This window comes from Pomacea canaliculata, linkage group LG13 (genome assembly GCF_003073045.1).
Source record: "Pomacea canaliculata isolate SZHN2017 linkage group LG13, ASM307304v1, whole genome shotgun sequence".
Taxonomy (NCBI): domain Eukaryota; kingdom Metazoa; phylum Mollusca; class Gastropoda; order Architaenioglossa; family Ampullariidae; genus Pomacea; species Pomacea canaliculata.
This window is the reverse complement of record NC_037602.1, coordinates 22,496,603-22,521,504: the sequence shown is the minus strand read 5'-3', so window position 1 is coordinate 22,521,504 and position 24,902 is coordinate 22,496,603. Positions and strand designations below refer to the sequence as shown.

Here is a 24,902-nt window from a genome sequence, read left to right as displayed (position 1 = left end):
TGCAAAGAGTTTGTTTACTCAAGTTCAAGCAGAAAATTTCTTTTTGATGTTTAACATCCAAATGCACCATTTGCTCATCCATTTATTCATTTACTGCACTCATTAGTTTTGTGCAAATGTCTCTCTAACATCTACTGTCATTAAGGGATAAACTGTGAAAACATTAAACCAGTGGCTGAAATGGCATCCCCAAGACCCACAGTTTTAACCGGCTGCTTACATACTAATACTGGGCTGAACACAAAGTTGTAATCACCAATTGTCCAAGTGTATGTGGATGTTTCTGGATCAAATCTGCGCTTGTTATCACCAGAAAACAACTGAAACTCCAAGGGAATTCTCAAATCCACAATATCAGGATCAGGATCTTGCACATCACATGCCTGCATGCCAGCAATGCGAGTTCCAGCCATTGTTGCTGACATGATATTGCTCCAGTGAGATCTGTGTGCCCCAACAATGTGGTAAGTCAATGAGTGGAAGTGCACACGAGTCAGTCTTGAGGTAGGATTTTTGGATGATTTACCATATTTGCCAAGAAGCCACAAGATAATGTCAGACATTTCATGAATCAGAGGCTGGCCCTTGTGCTCTGCCTGGTTACCATAGGGACCACCTGCTACCTCAGCAGCAAATGCTAGCTCCTGCTCGTTAAGGCCAAGGGATGTAATTTCTGGTAAAACCTGAAACCAAGTCCACACCACTTTAATAAAGAACAGATAAACATTTCTTACCTTTGCAGCAAATTTTACCTGTTTAAAAATGTTATTTGAGTTGGAACAACTACAACCAAGCATAATATAGAGAGGCAAGTTGTCTGCAAGATACATTTCTATTGGTATGCTATAATCAGGGTTCCCAGGGATCAGGGATGGTGCCAAAAAAGGACCTTAAAAGGACCTTAAAAGGACCTTTCATGCATTCGAAAGGACCTAAGTGACAGTCATCAATGCTTAAGTTTTTCTCTTGTGTGGTCGGAAAGATGTATTATTTATGAATCTGTGGTCTTCTCTATGTTCTCAAATACATGTATTTCTAGTAATAAATAATCAAAGAGTTAATTTTGATGCCTGTCTGCCATATTTAGATTAGATAACTTAAAAAGTGTCCTTAGCGCGCTGATAACATACACCGTTAATGTTCCAAGTTTTCTAGAAATCTAAGTAATAATAATTGCAAAACCTGAAAGCCATTCTTTGGTGTAATACAAAAGTCAGTTCACGTGTCTCTCTCTCGCACACACACTCTAATGGGAAGAGAGAGATAGAAATAGAGCTATGCACAGTAGTACTAGAAGATCAAAGTTCAAGAAAGAGTAAGTTTCTAAAGAACTTTTGAAAAAAAGAGCGTTTTTTGCGAATACGGAAGGGCAACTAGTGTTGTACAGATGTGTAGACCAAACATTTTCTTGTGACTACAAGGAATGCCAAGGATTGAGGATCAGATGAGGAATGAAAAGAGTTTGATCCTAATGCTAAACCAAAGATGGAATGAGTCGAAACTGTCAAGCATTACAGCCCATTTATTTTTAACCTTGAGATATTATTTAAGCATTCTTATTACACATACATGTAACACATGCAAACATATACATAAACAGCATGATATACTAATACACATAAGATTAAGATTACAAAATGACAAAGCAATCCATCTACTATAAGCAAAAGTTTCATTGATGAAATTCATTCTTTGTCACCCCTACAGCTTTACCAATACTAAACAATACAATTTCTTTACACAACCTAATTTCCTCTAAATAGTTCTGGTTTTTTAACATGTTCCATAGCATACATGTACAGAATTGTGCAGGCTTATTTAAACTGAAATAAACATTAATTCTGAATGTCACAATTCAACACCTTTTAATTTCTTCCTGTAATCTATCAATGTCTGACTGAATCTTTGTTATCTCCTTCTTCTTGTCTTTGGCTAACAAACGCATGTTGTTAGATCTTTCAATAAGTGAAAAACTTTTTTGCTCTTCAGCCTGGAAACTATGTCTGTCAGCCAGTTCCAGCAGGTGTCGTTCTTCGGCACTGGTGGTCTTTAGCCTTTTTGTGAGTATTACCAGCTCATCTCCTAATCTCTTTCTGTGGACCTGCTTTTCTTCTGTTTCCTTCTGCTGCTTCTGCTCAGAGAGGTAACGTTCATACCTGCCATATGGCACTAGAAGCGGATATCATCAGTGGTTTGGAGATCTCAAACATTTCCACCCCTCCCACACTGTGAATATGATCAAGAATTACTCTGCGTGCTTTTTAGTGCAGTCTGACTAAGATTGTCAGCTACTGTTTCTTTGTTGAATGAAAATCCTCTTTCCACTGTAGCTTGACCATGAGAGAGTAGGAGTAACTGTCTGACAACAGACCACAACACCTGAAACTCTGCTTTTCCAGCAAGGGCATCATAAAACCAACTATCCAGTCTTTGTGTCATAGGGTCAAAAGCCTTACTACCACACTCACCTGCAGAACTGTCAAGAAAATTACGGAACTCTGACAATACCTTGTCACAAGTCACATCATCAAACCTTTTCACACCTTGGCAATACAACAAAACCTTTTTCATTTTTTGTATTGATTTGTCTTTTTCCCCCATGGTCTTTGGGTTTAAGAAAGTTATGTTTCTCACTAGGGTGTACTTCAGTGGAGATTTATCTGCAATTTTAGAACAACTGCTTTCAAAAAATCTCTGCATTCAGCTCTGAAGGCCATGAGAGTTCCATCGTTTACTGATGACTGTTTCTTAGCTACAGCCAGTAGTCTATCAACCCTGAAGCCAAGTTCGATCATGCTCAGATTGACATGGTTAGAATGTTGCATATATCAACCTGCACAAAGTTGGAGGGCAGTTTCACATTTATTAAGTACATTTGACTTGATAAATTTGTGCATCAGATTTTTCATATGTCATGTAAGTCTAAACAAAGGAAAGGAAGAAGAGGCTGATCAGCTTGGTATTTTCTCAAAAAGGTTCAAGTATACTGGCAATTAAACTAAAGAAAGCCAGACGACATGAAAGCAAAGGGGTAGATAAGACTCCAGCTTTTACAATATCAAAAGATTTGTTCTTTGGCAATGTTATTTTTTTCTCCATTGCAGCTTTGACAAATTTTTCCAAGTATGGAAGCATAACAATTGCTTTTTCAGCAACAGAATTGTTTTCAAGCCATCGGTGAGCACAGAAACTTGGCTGGAAAAGATGTGGAACCAGTTACTTTTATATAATCTTCTCTTCTGGCTGGGCTGTCTCTGAACAAAATATAAGCAGATGTAAGAAATGACTCAAGCTCCCATTGAGAAGCCTCGCACCCACGCCTAAATGCATTGTGCATAACATGGAGTCCACAGCTGCCCACATTTAACAAACCAACATTGTGATTGGTAATCATGTCGTTATTAATTTTCTCAAGAAGGTTTAGGTTTACAGAAGGTCCATCCATAGAAATTTGAAGTAAATTAGCTTGCTTGAAGTTTGATTCGCTAATTACCTTACTGAACTTTTGTTGAAGGTCTATGGCCGCGGAATGACCCAAAAATTCCGAGGTCAGGTAATGAGTCCTTACAGCATTGTCACTCAGTAACGAACATGGAAATCCAGCTGTTTAGTTTGAGTCTTATGGTTAGAAGATTCATCAAACAAAAGAACATACTCAGGCGACGAATTTACACAGTCCAGAAGCAATTTCGAAAAGTGAGGAGCAAGCCCAAATGAAGTTAGATAACTGGCTTTTGTTTGACCGCACTTAAATTCTGCAGCTACTTGGCTGTCTGGGAACATAAGTCGAAACAGTTCAGCAGACTTTTCAGCAGATCTGAAACTGTAGTGTGATTCCACAATCTTGAGAGTCCACAGGATCTCTGCCTTCAATCGTTCATTGCTCATCACGAAACCTATTCAAAGAAACATTTAAGTTACCATTATGTCTGTAAACATTATGTTCTGTCTGAATAAAAGACAGGTTTCAAAAGCAATAATTAATGACATGATAATATAAAATAATACTAAACTAAGTTAAAGTATAAAGATGGCAGCATAGTTGAAAATGAAAGTTATTTTCAGCTAACTGATTTAGCTTTAATGTTAAATTGTTTGATTTTAAAAATCCAAAAAATAATGTATTTGCTGGTAAAATAGGATAATAAGCATACATTATTAATTATACTTTCTTTTTAATCTTTCCTGATCAGATGCAAAAATTCAGATCAATTTTCTGCAGCAAAGCTGTAGTAAGATTCGTGATTGTATAAAACTCTATTTGTAGTTCGAATCATGAGAAATGAAATCTCAACTTTTTAATTTAAATAATTCTTTGCTATTTACTGATCTTTAAGCTATTGGCTTCACCGTAAATTAGACGATAGGCTTAATAAAGAGTGGAAAAAAACCGCAAAATGTTATGCACGCTTTAATTTAATGTGTTTTTCTAAGTACCCACATCGTTAACTAAATGAATCGCTAAAGATAAATAATTGTCAACTTACTGGACACACTTGCAGAGCTGGTCGGTGCCGTCTGATTTTGAGCGGGCTGTGGATGTTCTCGATGACGAAAGTAATCAGTTACACAAAAGCGCGCATCTTTCAGAAATACTTTTATTTGCCTTTGGTGTCTTTCGGTAACCATGTGCTGTTTCAGAACACTTTCGCCATTGATGAAAGATTCAGAGATATTTTGCAGGCAGCACATCGTGCAAATGTTTATTGCTCGAGTCTTTTATTAACCAATCTTTATACTTGTCTTCCTTTAGCCACTTCTCCTGAAAAGAGCACTTCCCCGGCATCTTTCAAATTGTTAAGCAGACAAAGAAATGTGGTCGACACGACGAGAGTGAACTCGCGAAAGGCCGAAACGGACGTTCCGCCGCGAGCGAGACTGGGTAGTCATGTGATTAAAATAGCAATGCAGCGAAAAATCGTCGGTATTTTGCGCAAAGTCTACTCCGGAAATAAATTTGTTGTAATATTTTATCGATAAAAGGACTTAAAAGGGTCACAGAGAAAATGTAAGGACCTGTGTGAGAATTTGAAAGGACCGCATGGCAAATAAAAGGACTTAAAAGGCCTTTTGGTGAAAATTCAATATAAAAGGACTTAAAAGGACCTTGCAAGGACCTGGGAACCCTGTATAATTCATGTAAAACATGAGCATAAGTGTATCGCTTGAAATAAATTTTATTAAAAAAAAAAAGAAAGAAAAGGAAAGCAGTGTTTTAGAACTCCAAGCCACATTTTTTCAGGATTTGGAATGATGATCAAGATACAAGTCAGAATATAAGTACAGCGGTCAAGGATGTTATTACAAAGTTTGGTTTATCTTTCTCAACTGCAACGACTACCCCAAGGATGTTATTACAAAGTTTGGTTTATCTTTCTTAACTGCAATGACTACCCCAAGAAAATGACTGATATTTTTTTTGGCCAAAAACAATAGTTCTAAAACTTTTATTTTGATTTTTCAGTCCAGTCAAACAAGTGAATACGCTTCAAGTATTTTGATATGTATGTATGTGTATTGACACATAACACGTCAAGCTTTGCATGATCATTGTGTGCATGACTGAGGCTGAAGCGAGCGCCATTTTTGATACTATCACAAGAAAATCTGTGAGGGACAGTGTGAAAAAGGAATTCATGTAGCATGTAAATGCTTATTCTTCAACAAAATTACATCTTAACCTTGTGTATCATACATCACAGTATTGGTGTTATCTCAAATTTAACCATTTTTCCAGTTGAAAGAGTTGTACTCAAGGGTAAGGGTAATTGATTACACCTCTCAAAAATAGTGTATGTAAGAAAGGCAAAGGCTTCAGAATTGTCTAAACTTCAACAAACTATGAAGTCAAAGAATATAGGATGAACCTCTTATTTGTGGCCTGTTTGAAATGCTACATAAAGGCTGGAAATAACATTATCTTTTATAAGCACAAAAGTGCCTGTTTTATATCCCCACCCTCCCACCATCAATAGCACTCCTTCTCATTTTAGTTATGCTAATATGCTACCTTCAAGGTCTGGCATAAGGATGCATCCAAGGCTGCCATCTTACTGCTCTGATCTACTCATGATCTACTTATCAGATCAGACAAATCTGGAAGTCTGGTTTCCCTGGAATGCCCTACCCTGTCATTTCATAGTGAAATTTGTTGTACCTAACTCTATTACATAAGTGGTAAGCCTATAAGACAGTGTAAAAGGGTCTTAACTGAAGCTTTGGTTCAGTGATCAATCAGAGACTTTTAATTTACCTTTTCTAGGATGGCTTTAATGAAATCTTGGGTGGCCATGCTGGCAAATTCTAGGTGAACAGGTACAGCTGAATCAACTTGCTGTAGCCCCGACACCAACACATCCAAGCGTGATGCAAAGAAATCTTCATTTTGTCCATCTAGCATGTGCAGACCAGACAGAATAATGATGTCTGGTTGAAACTGTGGAAGACTTGCAAAGAAAGTCTCCAGCATTGTCATTTGGGAGTTGGAAGCATCGTAACTACAGATGAAGCGAGTAGCAACTGGAGCTGTTGATGCACCCCATGTCTGTCCTTGCTAGAATATAACAGACAAAATGAAAAATTTTACACCCGACTATGTGTTCCAGGGAAAAGAAGTATATCTAATGTGGTTGTATGACTGCACAAACTCCTAAAGCAAACATTTCATTGTGAATCATATTAGGATATTAATAAACTGGAAACATTTTACATTATGCTGCATACATATTATTCATATGCCCTACATATAAGGATATGTTGAAATGTTATTATACAATCATCCTCTGGTCATGATGTTAAAAAATATATTATTCGAAATTGGTTGTTACATGTATACCAACATTTTTTTATTTTTAGAAATAGTATATTTTGGGAAAAAAATCTGCTCTGCACCTAAGATAACTGCGTAATAAAAGGATACCCCTGTTCCAGTGGGCAGTGATTTTATGCCAGCAAGAATAGTCAGTCCTGTCACAGTGGGCAATGATCTTATGTTAGAAAGAAAGAAGAGCAGTTCTGTAACAGTGGGAAGTGATCTTACGTTGACTAGAAAGGCCAGTCATGTCACAATGGGCAGTGATCTTGTGGGGGCCAGAAAGGGCAGGTGGGTTTAGAGTGTTAATACTGTTTAAATGTTTCTGCAGAGCAGTGGAACTGTCTGTAGTCTGATGTGAACCAGGTTGACAACCAAGAAAATGTTCTCTCAGGCCAGCATCCATTGCCTTCACAAACACACTGACAACCAAAGAGACAGAATTATGCACCTTGTATTCCATGATGAGATGGTACTCATCGTCAGAGACGAGACTAGAAGAGGGAATTTCAACATTCTTTGGCATCAGTCGCTGAAGACGTGGTCCCACAGGCCCTACAAACTGAATCTGAAAAAAACCCACATTAAGTTAATCATGCTTAAGGGCTTCAAGTAATTTTACTTAGATTGAATGCAACCATGATTATTTGTTTTAATGTGATGTTAATCATCAGAATATTAAGGCAAGAGAGTAGAATATTTGCATGATATAATTATGTTTCAATGTTATCTGTAATTCAATTGACTAAAAGTCACACTGCATAATCCACTGGTCATGAAAACTAATTAAATGATAAGTTTAAATCTTTCCTGCAAAGAATATATATATATTCGGCTTTTATTTTCTGACAGAATAATCTTCATTTAAGTGTTTGGAGCTGAGATTATACAACTTGGATAGTTTATTTTACATAAAGTAAAAGAACAATTTTAAAATACCATTTTAAAACCATATAACTACTTAACATTTTTTAAGTAACTCAAATTTTCAACATTAGACTTGTTCACTCTTTTGGGATTTTACTTAATCACCATAGAAAATTGCCAGAATTATAGCTCAGGTTAAAATAATACATTTTTTGGTTCTGTTAAACTAAATCATATGGTTATAGGGGAGTAATGTGAAGGAGACCTCACTTATTGTATGGTTATAGCTGAGTGAGGTGACAAAGCCCTCATTTATCGTAGAGATTCACGATTTCAATTCTTATCGAGTAGGTCTGAGCCCATTTCAAGGGGGACAAAAGCAGCCATCATCACTAACTTTTCATAAATTGAAGTGTGGAAAATAAACACAATTAAATTTTGATAGTACAATTATGTAAGATATACAGCAACATCATTCTTTTACATCCAAACATGGCCAATAATTGAGATTATGTACACAGCCAAAAAAACTAAATGAAAAAAATGAAAATGAAAATCTACAATGTAAGATTTCAGATGAAGAAAGTAGGCGTTTCAGTATGCATCAGAGTGAATCTGATTGATTATTTATTATTTTAAGAGCATAGCATCATCAAGGGTGTTGGCATTTAAGAAAATAACTACTCATCTTAAAACTGCTGTGCATACAATCCAGTAATAAGTAATGTCAAGATGGTGAACACTGCTCAGGCAGCCAAGATGGCAGCATAATTTTGTGCTCCTACTTTTCAACAAAACTTCGTCTCTTTTCAAAACGTTTTGAGCTACAAAATCAGTAATGGAGTAGGTTAACTCAACTCCACTGCCATTCACATCGGAAAAATCAAGAATATGTCGAAAAACAACTACTGAACCGTCCTTAAAACCACTTTGATGTGTCGTCTGACTCTTGTTCAACGAAGCGCATGTAGTTGAGTCAAGCACGGACTCAAGCCAGGACTTATCGACAGTTACGAGAGATAGGAAAGAAGATCTGCTGAAGTACGAAGGGGTGAGCGAGGTGATGTCCTATGGCCCGCTCCAACGAGCGTGATGTCTTAACTGATATCCAGACATTACTCAACAAACAAGAGGAAAACATTAAACACCACATAGACGAAGTTAGAGATGAGTTGAGACTTTTCAAATCGGCCATTGATAAACTGTTTATGGAGTTACAGCAAGTTAAACAAAGGCAAGAGTCGCTCGAGCAAAACACTGAGAGACTAAAAGATCATGTAGATCAGTCTCTCCAGGTCTTTGACGACAAGCTCGAAGGTTTCTCACGCAGAGACAACCTGAAGTTCTTCGGGATACCAGAAACTGGAGAGGATTCATACGAAACCTGTGCTGCTACGATAATAAACCTCCTGCAAGAAACAATTCCAGGGAAAGTGTGGCAAACTACTGACATCGTGCGAGCGCACAGAGTCGGTAAGAAAATTGTGCCAGCAGGACATACCCGAAACAGGGAAATCAAACCACGCCCCATAATCGCTAAGTTCACTCGATGGTCTGACAAGTTGGATATACTTACCAAAGCATGAGAGAAACTGAGAGCAAAAGGTGTATCTGTGGCTAGCAGACTGATGAATACACACTAACAACAGCGCAGCGGAACAAAGGAGTCCGACAGCACCGGAGCAGTCAGTCTTACTTACCTCTTCCTCTGCGGAACTGCTATCTACCTCTACAAACAGATGAGGAAGAGGATAACACCATATTACGGGCCGATAAGCATGGGGAGCAAATAGACACGAACGAGGCTACTCGCAGAGGTAGCATTATCACCTACAGATGATTCCAACTGCTATCTTGCCTACTAAATGCCCTGCTGAATCCAGCACTACCAAGACATCTACCGGCGATAATACAAAGGGGAAGGACACACTTCCATACACCAGTGTAACAGAGGCCAACAACAGCCAGACAGCCGATGTCAGCGAGTGTCCACCTAACAGCAATGTACTAGTATCGTCCCCACACCCCGCATCGGTGGCCCCATCTAGTTGTGACCCTGAAACCACGCACAGGGTACCCGTGCAGACTAGCCGGGTAGAGACAAGGAGCACGACGGCCGGATATGCTGAAAAGGTCAAAGGGACACAACTGCCGATGACAGACGACAGCACATGCACACCCAAACGGCGTAAGAGCAAGAACGGAGGTGCAAGCAGAAAGGGGAAAAAACAAGGCTCTATGGACAGTTACATAAGGGAAGATAGTGCAACAAGATCGCAACCGAAGTGGAAGTAAGAAAAGACTGGCCGTCAGGCAAGGCGCTTGACTTTGTTGACTTTAATTTAGAGGGCCAAACATGACTAGCATTAAGATTTGTTCAGTTAATTGTCAGGGACTGGGTAACTTACAGAAAAGGAAAGATGTATTTAACTATATTAGACCAAAAAATTATTCAATATATTTCCTACAAGATACACACTTTGACCCTAAGCAAGAAAGGTATATTAGATCTGAATGGGGGTACACCTGCCTTTTTGCATCCAATAATACCTCCTCTAGAGGTGTTGGAATTTTATTTAAAAATAATTTTGAATTTAAAGTTAATAAAGTGTATAAAGATGAGAAAGGAGATTATATTTTGGCAGTAATAGAAATTATGGGCGAGAACCTCTTATTAGTCAACATTTATGGACCAAATAAAGATAACCCAGAATTTTATGTGAAACTAGAACGCTTAATTCAAGATACGCAGATTAGTAAAGTAATAATGGGGGAGACTGGAATCTAGTTATGGACCCTAACAAAGATTACCATAATTATACGCATATAAATAATCCTAAAGCCTGCGTAAGCGTAGAAACATTAATAGACAATTTAGAACTAATAGATATATGGAGATATCTGAACCCAGAAATAAATCGATACACCTGGAGAAGATCCAACCCTTTACAACAAAGTAGGCTGGACTTTTTTCTTATTTCAGAATCTTTACTTCAACATGTAGCTGAGGCAGATATTGAATTTGGATATAGATCAGACCACTCAATGATTACTCTTAATCTTCAGTTTGGGGATAAAATAATACCTCGCACTTTATGGAAATTTAATTCCTCTCTCCTAAAGGAAACTTACTATGTAAAGGAAGTACATGAGACCATTGACAGAGTTGTAGAACAATATGCTGCACTCCCTTATAATAGAGACAGCTTATCTAAAGTTACAGACCAAGACCTACAATTAACAATATCAGAAAAATTGTTTCTCGATGTACTACTTATGGAAATTAGAGGAAAGAGTATAGCCTACTCAACAATGAAAAAAAAAAGCATCTGAGTTAGAAAGAAATTAAGAAAAGGAAATTAAAGTGCTAGAAAATGAACAAAATAAAAATAACTCAATTTTGAAAATGTTGGAGGAAAAAGAAATAGAATTAACATCCCTTAGAGAAAAGAAAATGGAAGGGATCATAGTACGGGCAAAGGCAAAATGGTTGGCAGAGGGAGAAAAAATTAGTAAATATTTTTGTAGCCTAGAGAACAGAAACTATGTCAATAAAAGAATTATGAAACTCATTAAAGATGATGGAAGTTGTATTACAGATGCAGAGGAAATAAGGACTGAAACTAAATTATTTTTTGAAAGGCTATATCAAAAGGGAGAAGTAGAACAGTGTGAATTAGATGAGATAATTAATGGTATTCCTAAATTGCCCGTCATGGTGGCAGAAGCTCTGGAAGGAGAAATCACCATAGAAGAAGCAGGAAATGTCCTTAAGAGTATGAAAAATGGGAAAAGTCAGGAACCGATGGGTTTACAAGCAGAATTTTTTAGTTTTTCTGGAAGAAATTAGGGTCATTTATCATAAGATCACTCAACGAGGCTTTCAGAGATGGGAACTTTCACATCCTCAGAAGGAAGGACTCATTACTTGTATACTAAGGGTGATAAGTCTAGAGAATTTATTAAAACTGGAGGCCGATATCTCTTAAATGTGGTCTATAAAATAGGTTCAAAGTGTATAGCCACGCGTATTAAAAAAGTACTTCCATTACTGGTGCAGATGACAAACAGGATTTATGGCAATAGATACATTGGGGACAATATTAAGATTTATATATGACCTGATAGTATACTTGACCACAAAAATCTACCGGGTTTATTGCTTAGTTTGGATTATGAGAAAGCGTTCGATACCATAGACTGGTCCTTTATGCACAAAGTATTAGGACACTTGGATTGGGATGATATCTGTAACTGGATAAACATTCTACCAAACATTAAATCAGCGTTATGCTTAATGGAAGACTATCAGATTGGTTCGAAATAAAACGTGGATGTAGGCAAGGATCCAATATCACCGTACCTATTCATACTTTGTGCTGAAGTCCTAGCAGTAATGATAAGGAAAAATGCTAGCATAAGGGGTATTAGAATAAATGAAAAAGAACACAAAATATTACAGTTTGCTGATGACACACAAATCTTTATGGAAGGCGACGAATTATCTTTTAATAACGCTTTTATTACATTAAATAAATTCACTAGAATGTCAGGACTGCAGATAAATTTCGGAAAAACAGAAGCTATCTGGTTAGGAAATAGAAAAAATTCACCATAAAATATTCCCCACACCTGAAGTTTCAATGGAACCCATCAGAATTTAAAATATTAGGGATATGGCTAAGCACTAAGTTAGAAACATGTTACACTCTAAACTTTAAGGAAAAATATGTTGAAACGAGGAATTAAATGAAATCTTGGCTTAAACGAGTTATTACACCAATGGGAAGAGTGGCTGTGCTAAAATCATTAATACTATCAAAATTAATTTATTTATGGATCTATCTATCTATTCCTCTTCGTGCATCAGGTTGCACATAAGGCCTCAACCAGAGTCCGCCACCGATGTCGATCAGATGAAACCCGCTCTAGGTGACCTCATGTCCAGCCCTTTCCCTTCATCTCCCTTTCCACTGTTCTTCTCCAAGTTTCCTTTGGACGGCCTCGTTTTCTTCGGCCGTCTGGAGTCCATCGTAGGGCGACTCTGGAGAGGTCTGCTGTCTGCTGGCGGAGCACATGTCCAATCCATCGCCAATGCCTTCGTTGAACCTGCGTGGTGATGGACTCGGTTTCAGTTCTTCGGTGGAGTTCTTCGTTGGTGATGGTGTTTGGCCAAAAGATGTTAAGTATGCGCCTGAGGCATCTGTTTTGGAAGACGTCAAGCTTGTTACTGATGGTTTTGGTCATCTTCCAAGATTCTGATCCGTAAAGGAGGGTGCTGATCACATTTGACTGGAAGATTCTCAGCTTGATCTTCTGGCTGATGTTTTTTTGCCTTCCATGTGCTCCTGAGTGAGGCGAAGGCCTGGCTGGCTTTTCGCCAGTCGGGCTCGAATCTCCACCTCCGCATCCCGGTGTTTGACATTTTGACCCAAGATAGGTGAAACTGTCAACTTCCTCAATCTCTTCTCCATTTAGTTTGATGCTGTCTTGGACTCTGGCGTTCACTCTCATACTTTTCGTTTTCTTTGTGCTGACTTCAAGCAAGGTTTCCAGCTGTTTCTGAGAAGGCCTTTGTTTTTTCCTGCATGTCTTGGTGGGGTGTGACAGCAGGGCAATGTCATCAGCAAAGTCTAAGTCTTCAGCGCTGTTGTTGCTGTCATAGTCATGGTCCATCTGATCCTCTCCTCTCACTGTCGGTGGAAGTCTTCATGATCCAGTCCATGGCCAGGATGAAGAGGAACGGGCGACAGAATGCAGCCCTGCTTCACCCCGGTACTGACGTTGAAGTGGTCTGTGAGCTCCGTGTCACAGACAACCTGGGGATTTGAAATTGCTGTACAGCATTGCAATGACCTGAAGGTTTTGCAGGACTCCGTAATGCCTTCAGGATCTTCCATAAGGATTTGCGGTGGATGCTGTCAAAAGCCTTCTCCAGGTCGATGAAATTGATGTACAGCGGTGTGTTCCATTCGTTGCTCTGCTCCAGAATCTGTCGCAGAATGAAAATGTGTTCAGAGCAGGATCGCCCAGGGCGAAATCTGCTTGCTGTGTGGTCGGAGGTCTTTCTCAAGAGTTGCCGTCAGTCTTGAAAAACAATCTTGCTGAAGACCTTGCTGGTGAGGGAAAGAAGTGTTATGCCCCTCCAATTGTTGCAGTCTCCAAGATTCCTTTCTTGGGTAACTTGAAGATGAGCCCTGTCTTCCACGCAACAGGGACCTGCCCTGATTCCCAAATTTGCCTGAAGATTTCAGTCAGCTTGGGAGCTGTCACATTTATATCTGCTTTCAACATCTCTGCTGTTATTCCATCTGCCCCTGGTGCTTAGCCGCTCTTCATTGTCTTGACTGCTGCTGTCACTTCTTCCAGGCTTGGTGGGTCTGTGCAGATGTCAAGGTCTATAGCTGCTGGCTGGATGTCTACAAGCTGAGGGGGATCTGGTCTGTTCAGAACCGACTCAAAATGTTCCCTCCAGCACTGTAGTTTTCCTGCCTCTCCCTCGATGACATTACCGTTCACGTCTTTCACTGCCACATCACTGTTCTTAAACCCGTTGTTTAGCTGTTTGTTTATCTTGTACAGTGTCTTCAGGTCATTTTTACTTGCTGCATTTTCTGCTTCATCTGCAGTTTCTCTATATGGTCTCTTTTGTCGTTCTTGCCATCCTCTTTACCTTCTTTGTTTAGTTTTGTATATCTTTGTCTGAGTTGTTCTTCAGCATTCAGATCTGGTGCTGTTGATTCTTTGTTTGACTGACTTTCTCTCTTCTATCTTCTTCCATGTCTCTTCTCTGATCCACTGTTCTTTCTTTTTCCGTTGGAAGCCCAGTATTTTCTCTCCTGATTCCTGTAAGACTCGATTGAAGTCGTCTAAGGTCATCTCTTGTTGGTCTCCTAGTGCCTGGAACCTGTTCTTTACTTCCATAGCAAAGGCCTTTCGGTGGCTGGATTTTTTAGTTTGCCGGAGTCCACTCTCTGCTGACATGCCTGTTTTCCTCGTGATCGACGCAGCTTCAGAGAAACTGTGGCTATCACAAGAGTGTGGTCACTGGCAATGTCTGCTCCTCTGTAGGCTCTAACATCTTGAAGTGAGCTCCTCCATTTTCAGTTGATGATGACATGGTCTATCTGGTTCTTTGTGATCCCATCTGGTGATGTCCATGTTGCCTTGTGGATGTCTTTGTGTGGGAAGAGTGTGCCTCAATCAGTAGGTTGTTTTTCACAAAAGTCTGCCAGTCTCTCTCCGTTGTCATTGATGGTTCTGATTCCATGTTTGCACATGACATTGCTCCCTGCAGGTGTTGTCACTTCCCACCTTGGCATTGAGATCGCCGATGATGAGCACATGTCGTGGGCTGGAACGCTTTCTGAGGCTGCCTGAGCTGATCGTAAAAAGCATCCTTGTCTTCTGCTCAGAGTCATTTGTTGGTGCATAGCAAGCTAGCACTGTCAGCTTGGTGTACTTTGAATGGAATCTTGCTCTCAAAAGCCTGGGTCCATAAGGCTTCTATTCCAGCAGTGCCTTTTCAGTTTTCTTGTTGAGGAGTAGTGCCACTCCTTCAGAGTGCTGAGCATCTGATCTTCCTGAGAACAAGATGGTATGTCCTGACGCTAGTCTCCTCTTTCCCATGCCGGTCCATCTGACCTCACTGACTCCCAGGATGTCAAGTTGTAGTTGTCAAATTCCTTGACTAATTGGAGCATCCTGCAGTCTGGTACAAGGTCTGGACGTTCCAGCACCCCACCCTCAACTTTTGCCTCGGCTTCAGTAAATCCGCTGTCGGGGCGCCAGCTCCCTTTCGGGTTTTGGCTGTCGTCCGTCATTAGTCCAGTCTCCTGGTGTGCTTCATTACCTTCGCCATCTGTGACGAGTTCTCTGGTTTTAGTTTCTGTAACATGATTTTTTTTACATGGTGGGGTTGTTAGCCCTACCACAACCTATTTTACCTCTAGGTGAGGTGTCCACCTTAGTCGCCTCTTACGACATGCCTGGCTGGATGGCAGGGACCCTATTCTTACAATGCTTGCTAGGCCAGCATACCTCGGGGTCCCACAGGGCTTATTTATGGATACCTAATCCCCCTATCCAAGATATACAAGAACTCCAAAAGCAATGCTTTAACTTTGTGTGGGATGGAAAACCTGATAGAATAAACAGGAAAGTTGCAGTGAAAACTGTTCGTAATGGTGGCTTAAATATACCCAACATTTATCAATATATAAAAGCGCTAAAGCTAATATGGATTAAAAAGCTAAATGTCACTGAACACAAATGGAAAGATGTAGTGATAAAGATATACCCAAAACTCGTAGATATAGATAAATATGGACAAATGTGTACTGTGACACACAACATAAAAAAAAAATTTTGGAAAGATGTATTAAATGCTTATAAGGAATTCTATTATTATGTCAAGCCAGAGACATCAGAGGAGGTGATGGCAGAACCAATACACTTAAACAGTAGATTTCAGCTTGGCCAGAAGGCTATTTTCTTCAAAAACTGGGTTAGTAAGGGGTTATATAGAATTCAACATTTCTATAATGAATCTGGTGTACTTTTGTCCTGGGTGAAATTAATGCAAGTATGGAACAACAATAGATATAGTTATGTACATGGGCTGTGCAAAAATAATTAAAAATTTGTTCAGTCAATGGGCATTACAATTAGGAACAACACTGCACAAGAAACATCAAAAACTATTAAACTAATTAATTCTATAAAGAAAGGTTCCAAATATTATTACGAAATATTGACAGAAAACACACTCAGATAAAACAAACAGCCCAAAAGTTGTGAAAAGTGGGAAAATAAATAGGGGCCAGCAATTACCTGGAAAATAATATTTTTGAAAGCCAAGGTCCCAAGGCTGACAAATCTTCAGGAATATAAGAAAGGATATTAATGAGATGGTCTTTCAGCAAGATTCAGTGCAGAATTTCCACAGAATTCTAGGTACAAACTCCCTGGCAGAACCGCGAGTATATGGGGGATAGAAACTTGTTAATTGCAATGCTGTTAAGCGATTTCAAATCCCAGCTGTGACTTTCTGTGGCAATGAATCATGGGAGACAATTGAATCCTATTTGGCGCTGTAAAACAGCAACCAAAACTATTTTGGACAAGCCTAGAAAGGCAGTTTCATAAAAATGGGAAAATTCGAGCCCGACTGCTCAGCCTACTCAAAATGGAATAAATTAGCACTTAAGAAATCTGTAGATACTATTTGGATATGAAGCAAAACTGTCCAATAGATAAGACGTTAGAGAATATACTACTAGAAGAAAACAAAGTTTTGGAAAAGGGAGATTATCTATAAACATGTAAAATAACAAGAAACAGCCAGACTTAAAAAATTTGTTCAGTTGGGCATTACAATAGGAACAACACTGCACAAGAACATCTGCGAAATCAGAAATGTTGTGAAAAGTGGAAAATAAAATAGGGCAAGATAATATTTTCCAAGGTTCAGGAATTTAGCGCACTTGTTAATATGAAATGCAGAATTTATAATAAGCTGGGCTGATTATGAATTTTATGAGTTTATCTGAAAATATATAATTTCAAGACTTTGTATTAAAAAAAAAACCAAACAAACAAAAAAAAAAAAAAAATCAATGTGACTGCCTGGTGGGGGGAGAGGTAAAGCAAGAAAAGTAAAATATATTTAATTTGTTCTGCATTTAGTTTTAAAAGTCCTATTGTCTCTCAACAAACAAACATCTGGGAGGTTCAGAGAAAAATAATTAAATGTTAAAGACATTATTTCCTCCATATTCTACCAATGATCACGTCAACTACTGTGCAACTTCTAATTGTTTTTATTGATATGTTATTTATGTGGGTACTGTTTATTGATTTGCTTGCAGTCCTATGCTCCAGTGGGGGCAAACAGGACTAAGAAGTCTGTTTAGTAGTGATGCTACATATGCAACTTTTGGAATGAAAATAATGATTTCATGTCAAAGTTCAGTGACTAACATTTTGTTTAAGTTATTTTTGGTGTTAACTAAGATGGGTCATTTAATATGTCATTTTCCAGAGTTTTTCTTGTGTGAATATTTTTTATGTGGATATTTTCTGAGTTTGGGAAATGGTCAAATTGTGAATGAAACCTATGATACTGCCCAAATTTTGCCACTTGTAATCATGTGGTTGCCACATGTTATTGGACAGTATTGGCATTTTGCTTTTTTGGTGAAACATTTAATCTCTCCTACTGGTCAGTTGATACTTCAAACGGGAGTGCTTATGTCTGTGGGCTGCTGAAAAGTTTAGTACAGTTTACTCCTTTTGCATGTTTCTCAGTCTCTGTCTATGCTCTTTTGTGTGTGCATGCTCACCCTTCTTTTTGAATGCTGTATAGATGCACATTGTTCAGTCCTAAACAAATTTTTGCAGTACCCTTTTTTTTTTTTTTGTTTTTTTTTTTAACAACATTTATAGGTCAATTTTTGCCTGTGAATTTCTGATACAAAGCAACTTTTGTGTAATGTTTTGTGTTTCATATTATAAGATACATTATTGGTGGAGAAAATAAAAACTTGAAAAAAAAAAAGAAATTCAAAAAAAAAAATAAAATGTCAAGACCAGTTATTTTCAAATTCTATACACACATACATATACATGCACTTCATGCAGCATTTGTGAATATAACTACTCTCTCACACATACACTGCTCTTACACCATTATCCTAAATATGAAAACCTTATATGGAAAATAATTACACCATAAAGGAGAACACATTCTCACATCCACTGGCTGTCAAAACAAAACTTAAAGGAGAGAGCCATCCTGAATGTAATGGGCTTCAATTTATGCCACAGCTTTTCTTATCTCCAATGCATTGTAAACAAAAGAGGTAAGATGTACTGTAATTAGCATTCTATTATCTGACGTCAAGAGTGTGAAATGGAAAAGAGAAGGGTACTTAGAGCATATTTTAGGGATGAACACTTTACGAAGGTTCATATATTTAAGGCATACAAAGATAAATCACTGTTCAGTTTCAACTATGGGGAAGTTCAAACACTCTGAGTGAGTTAAGAAATAATGCTGCTGGTGGCATTTACGTACAGTTATACCCATTCTAAATTTTATGAAAGTATCTCTTATGCTTCTGTGTTTAAAGCGGACAAGATAGTTGCTTAAAATAATATGAGTCTTGAATGTATTGTATGGGAAATATTTTGAACTGCTTTGAATTGTATCATGCCACTGCTGATGATGGCAGTCTACCAGTCTCTGTAAAAAGAATTTATTGTTTCCAGTACTTGACTTTCCCACACCAGGCTAAAACCGTATTTATACAAAAATATCATTAAGTGTAGCCATGCTTTCTTGTTTTGTTCATGCAGTAGTGTTAACATTTAAATAGGCTTTCTTCTGAAATCTAGTTTGTGGCAGTCTCAGCAGATGGAGCCAATATCCAACATATCGCATAGATGCAGTGATAGACAAAGGGAATCTACAACATTCCCTGTCTGTCAGCGAGTTAGGTGTCCTTGTTGTGACTCCTAAAAATCTTTTATTTTTTTATCGTGAAAGTGTGAACCTTCTCCATGCTGTCATTACTGGTGCACAGATCTCATATTTCAGAGCCTCACTTAATATCGCATAGTTATGGGGAGTGAGGTGACAGAGACCTCGCTTATTGTATGGTTATAGAAAAATAAGGTGGATAAAGAGCCCTCACATCATATAGTTATAGGGGAGTGAGGAGTGAGCCCTGGCTTATCTCGGAGCCAGTATTTTTCCCCCCATTCTTTGCTTCCATTACCCTTATCCTCCTAAACCCTTTATGGAGTTAAGTACCCTTTCCCCTGAGAGTATAGACACTGCAAGTCACTACTGAACCTGCTACTGTGCCACTGCTCTAACCACTAAGTTATCCACTAGGGAAAAGAACTAGATCAATATGATGTGGCTAAGTCTGACTGCCAGCAAAGCAGGCTAAAGATTATAAGAAGAAGGCAAATGCATGTTAGTGATATTGTTATGTATTTTTTTTATATTACAATGAGTAAGATTTGGTTAAGGTGTTTATGGAAAATAAATGTTCTTAAAAAAAAAAAGGCAAATACATAAGCCGATTCCCAATATTCAAATGAACCTAATTTACTAAGTGTTTTAAAATTAGGTCAGTATATTTAATATACTCCTCATTGACTAGCTGTAAGCATCTTCAAGAAACCTCTCATCGTTTATTTACATGGCTTAACCTATGGATCCAAATGACTTCTTATTGTTTACCTAAGGGTTTCAATGTTTTTCTTGAAACTGAATCACAGAAACGAAGGATGCCTTTCAGTTCTGGAAACAGTTTAACTCTAACAGCTACCCATAATCGAGATGATATATGTGAGTGTGAAGGTGAGAATTCAGAAAAATGTGCTGAGAAATATCTTGTGGCAACTATTTCTAGCCACATATAGTTCATGGAATCTTCCCAATAAGTGATGATTAATGCTTCTCCCCTTTACACAGTGCCATCGAGAAGATGAAGGCAGCTAGAGAGAACTGGATAGAGAGCCAATGCCGAGACACAGAGGATGGAATGGAACAAGGTGACACAAAAAGGCCTACCAACTACTAAGGACCCTCAGATCAGCACATGACCTCAGTCATCAAAGACAGCAATGGCCATCTTCTCATAGAAAGCAATGCTGTACTCAAGCAATTGACAGCAGGCAGGACATAATACAGGGTGTTGGTGTACAATCCTGGGAATAATGTAAAAAAATGTTTTCCTTACCTAGACAAGGTAAACTTTTATATTTAATTCACTGCAGCGTAGACATTGCAAGTTGAACAGTTAATGGATTAATAACAAGTTTTCCGTCTAACATTTAAACTTTCCAGAAATTGAATTTTTGGTTATGGCACTAGAAGTTTAATACAAAAAATTTAATAGGGAAAGATATTTATTAAGAAATAAGTTTATAGGAACTATTGTGGAGTATCCATAACTGTCGGGAGCCCGAGTGTTGTCCATTTCCTTCTGACCCACCCAAGGGTATTGGCCGTTCAAAGGGTGCTGAGTTGGTGTGAATGGCATCAATGGCTGGGAAGACCCTAGTGCAGTGGTTCTCAAAGTGTGGTCCGCACGCATGTCAGGTGATCCACAGCTGACAGTCATCATATGTCAGCAAAAGGATGTTTAAATCACCAGATAGACTAATTAGTCCAGGATTAATTTTTTATGAGTTTTAATTTTATTAATGCCGAACTGCTCGTTCGCACAAAATGCTTGCTTACCAACTAAGTCTTTATGTCTTTGAGAACCACTGTCCTAGCACTTTCCATGGATGGGTGTACAACGAGGAGTTTTCTATCTGCCTGAGTCAATTTCTTCAGCCAGGAATTAACATGTGTCCAGTGGCTGGGTGTCGGAATACTGGCCCCAGTTTTCAAGTGGAATAAGTGCCAGCATGTTTTTTTGTATATTTGGAAGTAAGAGTGCCTTCCTCTTTGGGTGATTTGTGCGATTCCTGACGCTGTGTATGTTGAACATGTCAGAATGGGAGTAGGGTTAGTGTTAGTGCCCTAACTGTGCAACATAAGTGCATTTTATAACCTACTACACACCTTTACTCACGGTAACTGGTTAACAGACCAGATCTGTACCTGTAAACTGTGTTTTCTCTTGACATGGAGTATTAAAGGTGTAAAAGAGTGAAACTAGAAGAGTGTCAGAGTATGCCTCAATTATTTTGTTTATTCCTTGTTTGGCTAAGCAAGAGAATAGTTGTTATATTGTGTATTATGGCCATTTTTTTTATCCTGTGACCTGCAGATGAAAAAGGTCAGGTTTGAAAAAAGAAGAAAAACAGGAACACATGGGAGTTAATAGTAAACAAACGAAAAGCCCATTGACAGGTCGTTGTTGAAAGAACGCATGTGGACATCATTTGAGTATTGGTGCTGTGTGTATCACCTCCTTGACAGACGCTAGGTCTCTGTGTAGGACACCAGAAATTTAAAGCATGAAACACTGATATGCTACTAACTGCTATCAAGAAGACCTGAAAGAGATAAAGAAAGCATCAAAGGAAACCAACCTTCACTTCAGGAAACAGACTGGCTGTTATCTTGGCCATCAGGGCTGCATTACCACCAATATATTTCTATAAAAATACAACAGACAATGCATTCCCACAATGTAGCATAGACCAGCAAAAACAAACAGTATAAATATCAATACATAAACTGAGCACTATAACCAATTCTAGAAACGAAACCAAGATGATGGAAAAAAAAGAGAAAAAAGAAAAGAAATTCATATAAAATGTTTCAGCATCTTTTTTCATAAAATCCCACAGGAAGAAATGAAACTAAGAAATTATGAACGCTTACTCACTTCAACTTTATCTAGAGAAATAGCTGCCTTGACAATGTCCCTGTAAGCCTGTGAGTCTGCAAAGATGCGTTCTGCAGCACAACCTCTAGTGAAAAAGTAGGTAAACGTTTCTTGAAGATCAGAGACACTGCGCAGTGCATTATGGTTCCTCTCCTTTCCTGGCACTTGACCAAGCTTTGTCAGCAGATCCACACCAGACACGATCAGATCTACATCTGCATTGATGCTTCCAAAATTAAAAAAAAAGTGTTCATAAACATTATGATTAGATTTCGAATTTCTCACACAAAACTATATTTCACATCTGACATAATACAAAGTTCTAGTGTCTGAACCCAAAAAATGTGTAAATATACTACTATGTTTAATCAAATGGCATATTAGGCAGGTCTTATGATGTCACTTTACTGATTAAGTGTATAAGACAAAGTTATAGTGTCTGAATCAAAACAAAGTGTAAATGTTTTACTGTTTAATCAAATGCCACATCACGCAGCTCTGCTGATAAGATTATAGTGATTTAAGTGTATAATACATATGTCTAATCATTTGTACATAATATAGCATGATACTGCTGATATACAGCATTAGGCTTAATAGATAATTCTGAACAAAAGATTCATGTCCATCTATCTTGCATATCCTTTAAAATAGTCTAAATTATTTTTAGTGACTGGGTAATAGGGGTAAGTAACTTGGGAAAAATATCTCATATCAGTCAACCCAGCAGCATGGCCAAAGCACTGGTTATTCTACAAGTCACAATATAAAATAAAACAAAAACTACAGAATGTCCATTACAAATTATGAAACTATACATCTAGTACTATACAATAAGCACCACTAGTACCGAGTAAAAAACTGAATGCACAAGCATAAAAAAATGTATTGGATAACAGGCCAAACAATGCAGCTGATGGAACTAAAATAGCCCCAGCAGCAATAATCAAACCTCACTGTTCATGCCAAACATGCTATTTTATCTAAAACAGTACATTTGAGACACACCAGACATGCATGTTTATGGATGACACAGTGCTGAGATTTCTTCTGCTTATAAAACACTATTCTAGCACATACGAAGATCGAGATCAGAATTTCACTGTCTGCAAAAGGCAATGGTTTATAAGAACCAGCAAAATTTTGCCGTTGCTTATATGTTGCTTGCTAATAATGCTAGGAAATGTTCTTTTAGCACCTTCCAGCTTTTAAAGATACGAGTCTGTATAGTTTTAGTTTAGTTTATTCCTTTATGCTTCTCTGAGGAGCATAGGGCTGCACAAGTCTGTATACATGGATACAATGTGCCAAGATGACTGTAACAACTAGCTGAATGTTTGCCGCCTATGCCATTAGTTGAATGCTCATCTCTGCATACTAGTAATACATACTTATCTGTATATGGACAAAATGATATCTTTTTAGATGTGGACACACACTAAACAGGTGCCTTTTATTTCCTATTTTGCCAACCATGCGTTCTGAGACAAAGGGTGCTATCTGGTTCATGTCATGGCATAAGATGTTTCTTGCCCTTAATCTTTTCAATTTGCCTTATGGGTTTCTTGAAGGCCTGTCTATTGTTGCTGGATGCAGACTTTTGTAAAATGGGGCCAATCAGCCCCAGCACTGTTTCTGTATTCCTAAGTTCACGAGGTCTTGACTTGTCTTCTTCCAAAAGTCTTTATTACTGATGGTCCTTGGCCAGCAGATTTGCCTTGATGATGTTCTTGCTCTCATCTGCCACTTCTCTGACCCTTAAAGAAGGACTGATTTTTACATTGGTAGTTAACAGCCTGATCATAGTTCGCTATGATAATTCTTAAATGCCCATGCTGCTGGAATCCAGCTCTTGCTTTACCACTTCTAGTTCTCTATCTTTTTGTAAGAGCAATTCTAGGACACATGCATATCTTATGGGACCTACACATATGAATAGGAAACCATGACTAAATATATTAGCTTTGTAAACGTAACTCTACTGTTTTGTTGAAAACTGTCTATATATTTAATAGGCGTAAACAAGAAACTGTGACTACCCATAATAATAAACTTGTAAATGTACCTGTAGTGTTTTGATGAATAAGATCTGCATGAAAAATGCTGCTTAATAGTAACGCCGCTCGTGACTACTAATAATGTGGTAATGACATCCCTGATCATCAAATGCGAATAGGCCACAGTAAATTACAATGTAATGTTTTACCATTTTTTATTTGTGATTAACATTTTAATTGTTATTGTCTTCTGTAGAAGAAGACATTTGTCCGTTAGGTAATCATCAATACATACAAATTACAACTGAATTGTAACGCTGGGAAAGTCCACTCCAAGGCAATGCACTTTTATTCACATGCGTAAAGGCCTATAGTAATTTACCTATCCATCTTGAAAAGCATAGGAGACAGTCTAAGTTGACAGCAATCAATAGTCTTGTGACTCCTAGCTGGAATTCTGTCCTCGCAAATAGAGCTTCATCCAACAATCTTACCCGACAGCAAGTCGCGTGAAGTTCTTGGAAGGCCATCTTATGTTTTCTGACCAGAACTTCAAAACTTTCGATTCAATCAAATCCAAATTCTCCACATCAAATGTTGCAGGAATCCATTGTAAGTACAGGTATGAAGTCACCATCACCACTGTTGCAAGAACAACACCTTTCGGCAAGCCTGTCATCGTTAGAGATCGCTGACAGTGGAGGAGAGCCACAGCACGACACACACCTCACTGTTGACGTGTTGTGCAGTCGCTCAGCTTGTGGCACGGGGCAAATCATGGCCAGCAGAAAAACCAATCTTCTCTGAACAACATAATTAAAAAAAATAATATTCTTGTCATCATTATAATAAAATATAGACAACTGT

At 38.2% G+C, this 24,902-nt stretch overlaps 1 protein-coding gene across 2 annotated transcripts; it reads right to left on the bottom strand.

Moving 5' to 3' along the window:
* LOC112553588 (ADP-dependent glucokinase-like) lies at positions 1 to 24,832 on the bottom strand. 2 transcript variants are annotated; one of them, XM_025220923.1, is made up of 6 exons: positions 24,530 to 24,832; positions 22,039 to 22,264; positions 21,740 to 21,805; positions 7,263 to 7,379; positions 6,254 to 6,553; positions 1 to 683 (listed from the first exon to the last, which is right to left on the bottom strand). In XM_025220923.1, exons 1-6 carry the CDS (start codon positions 24,712 to 24,714, stop codon positions 141 to 143), a joined length of 1,437 nt encoding a protein of 478 aa, XP_025076708.1. In that variant the 5' UTR covers positions 24,715 to 24,832; the 3' UTR covers positions 1 to 140. The 2 variants fall into 2 exon arrangements, with proteins under 2 accessions (XP_025076708.1, XP_025076709.1); XM_025220924.1 differs by having other exon boundaries at positions 24,418 to 24,672.
* Between the last annotated feature and the right edge of the window lie 70 nt (positions 24,833 to 24,902).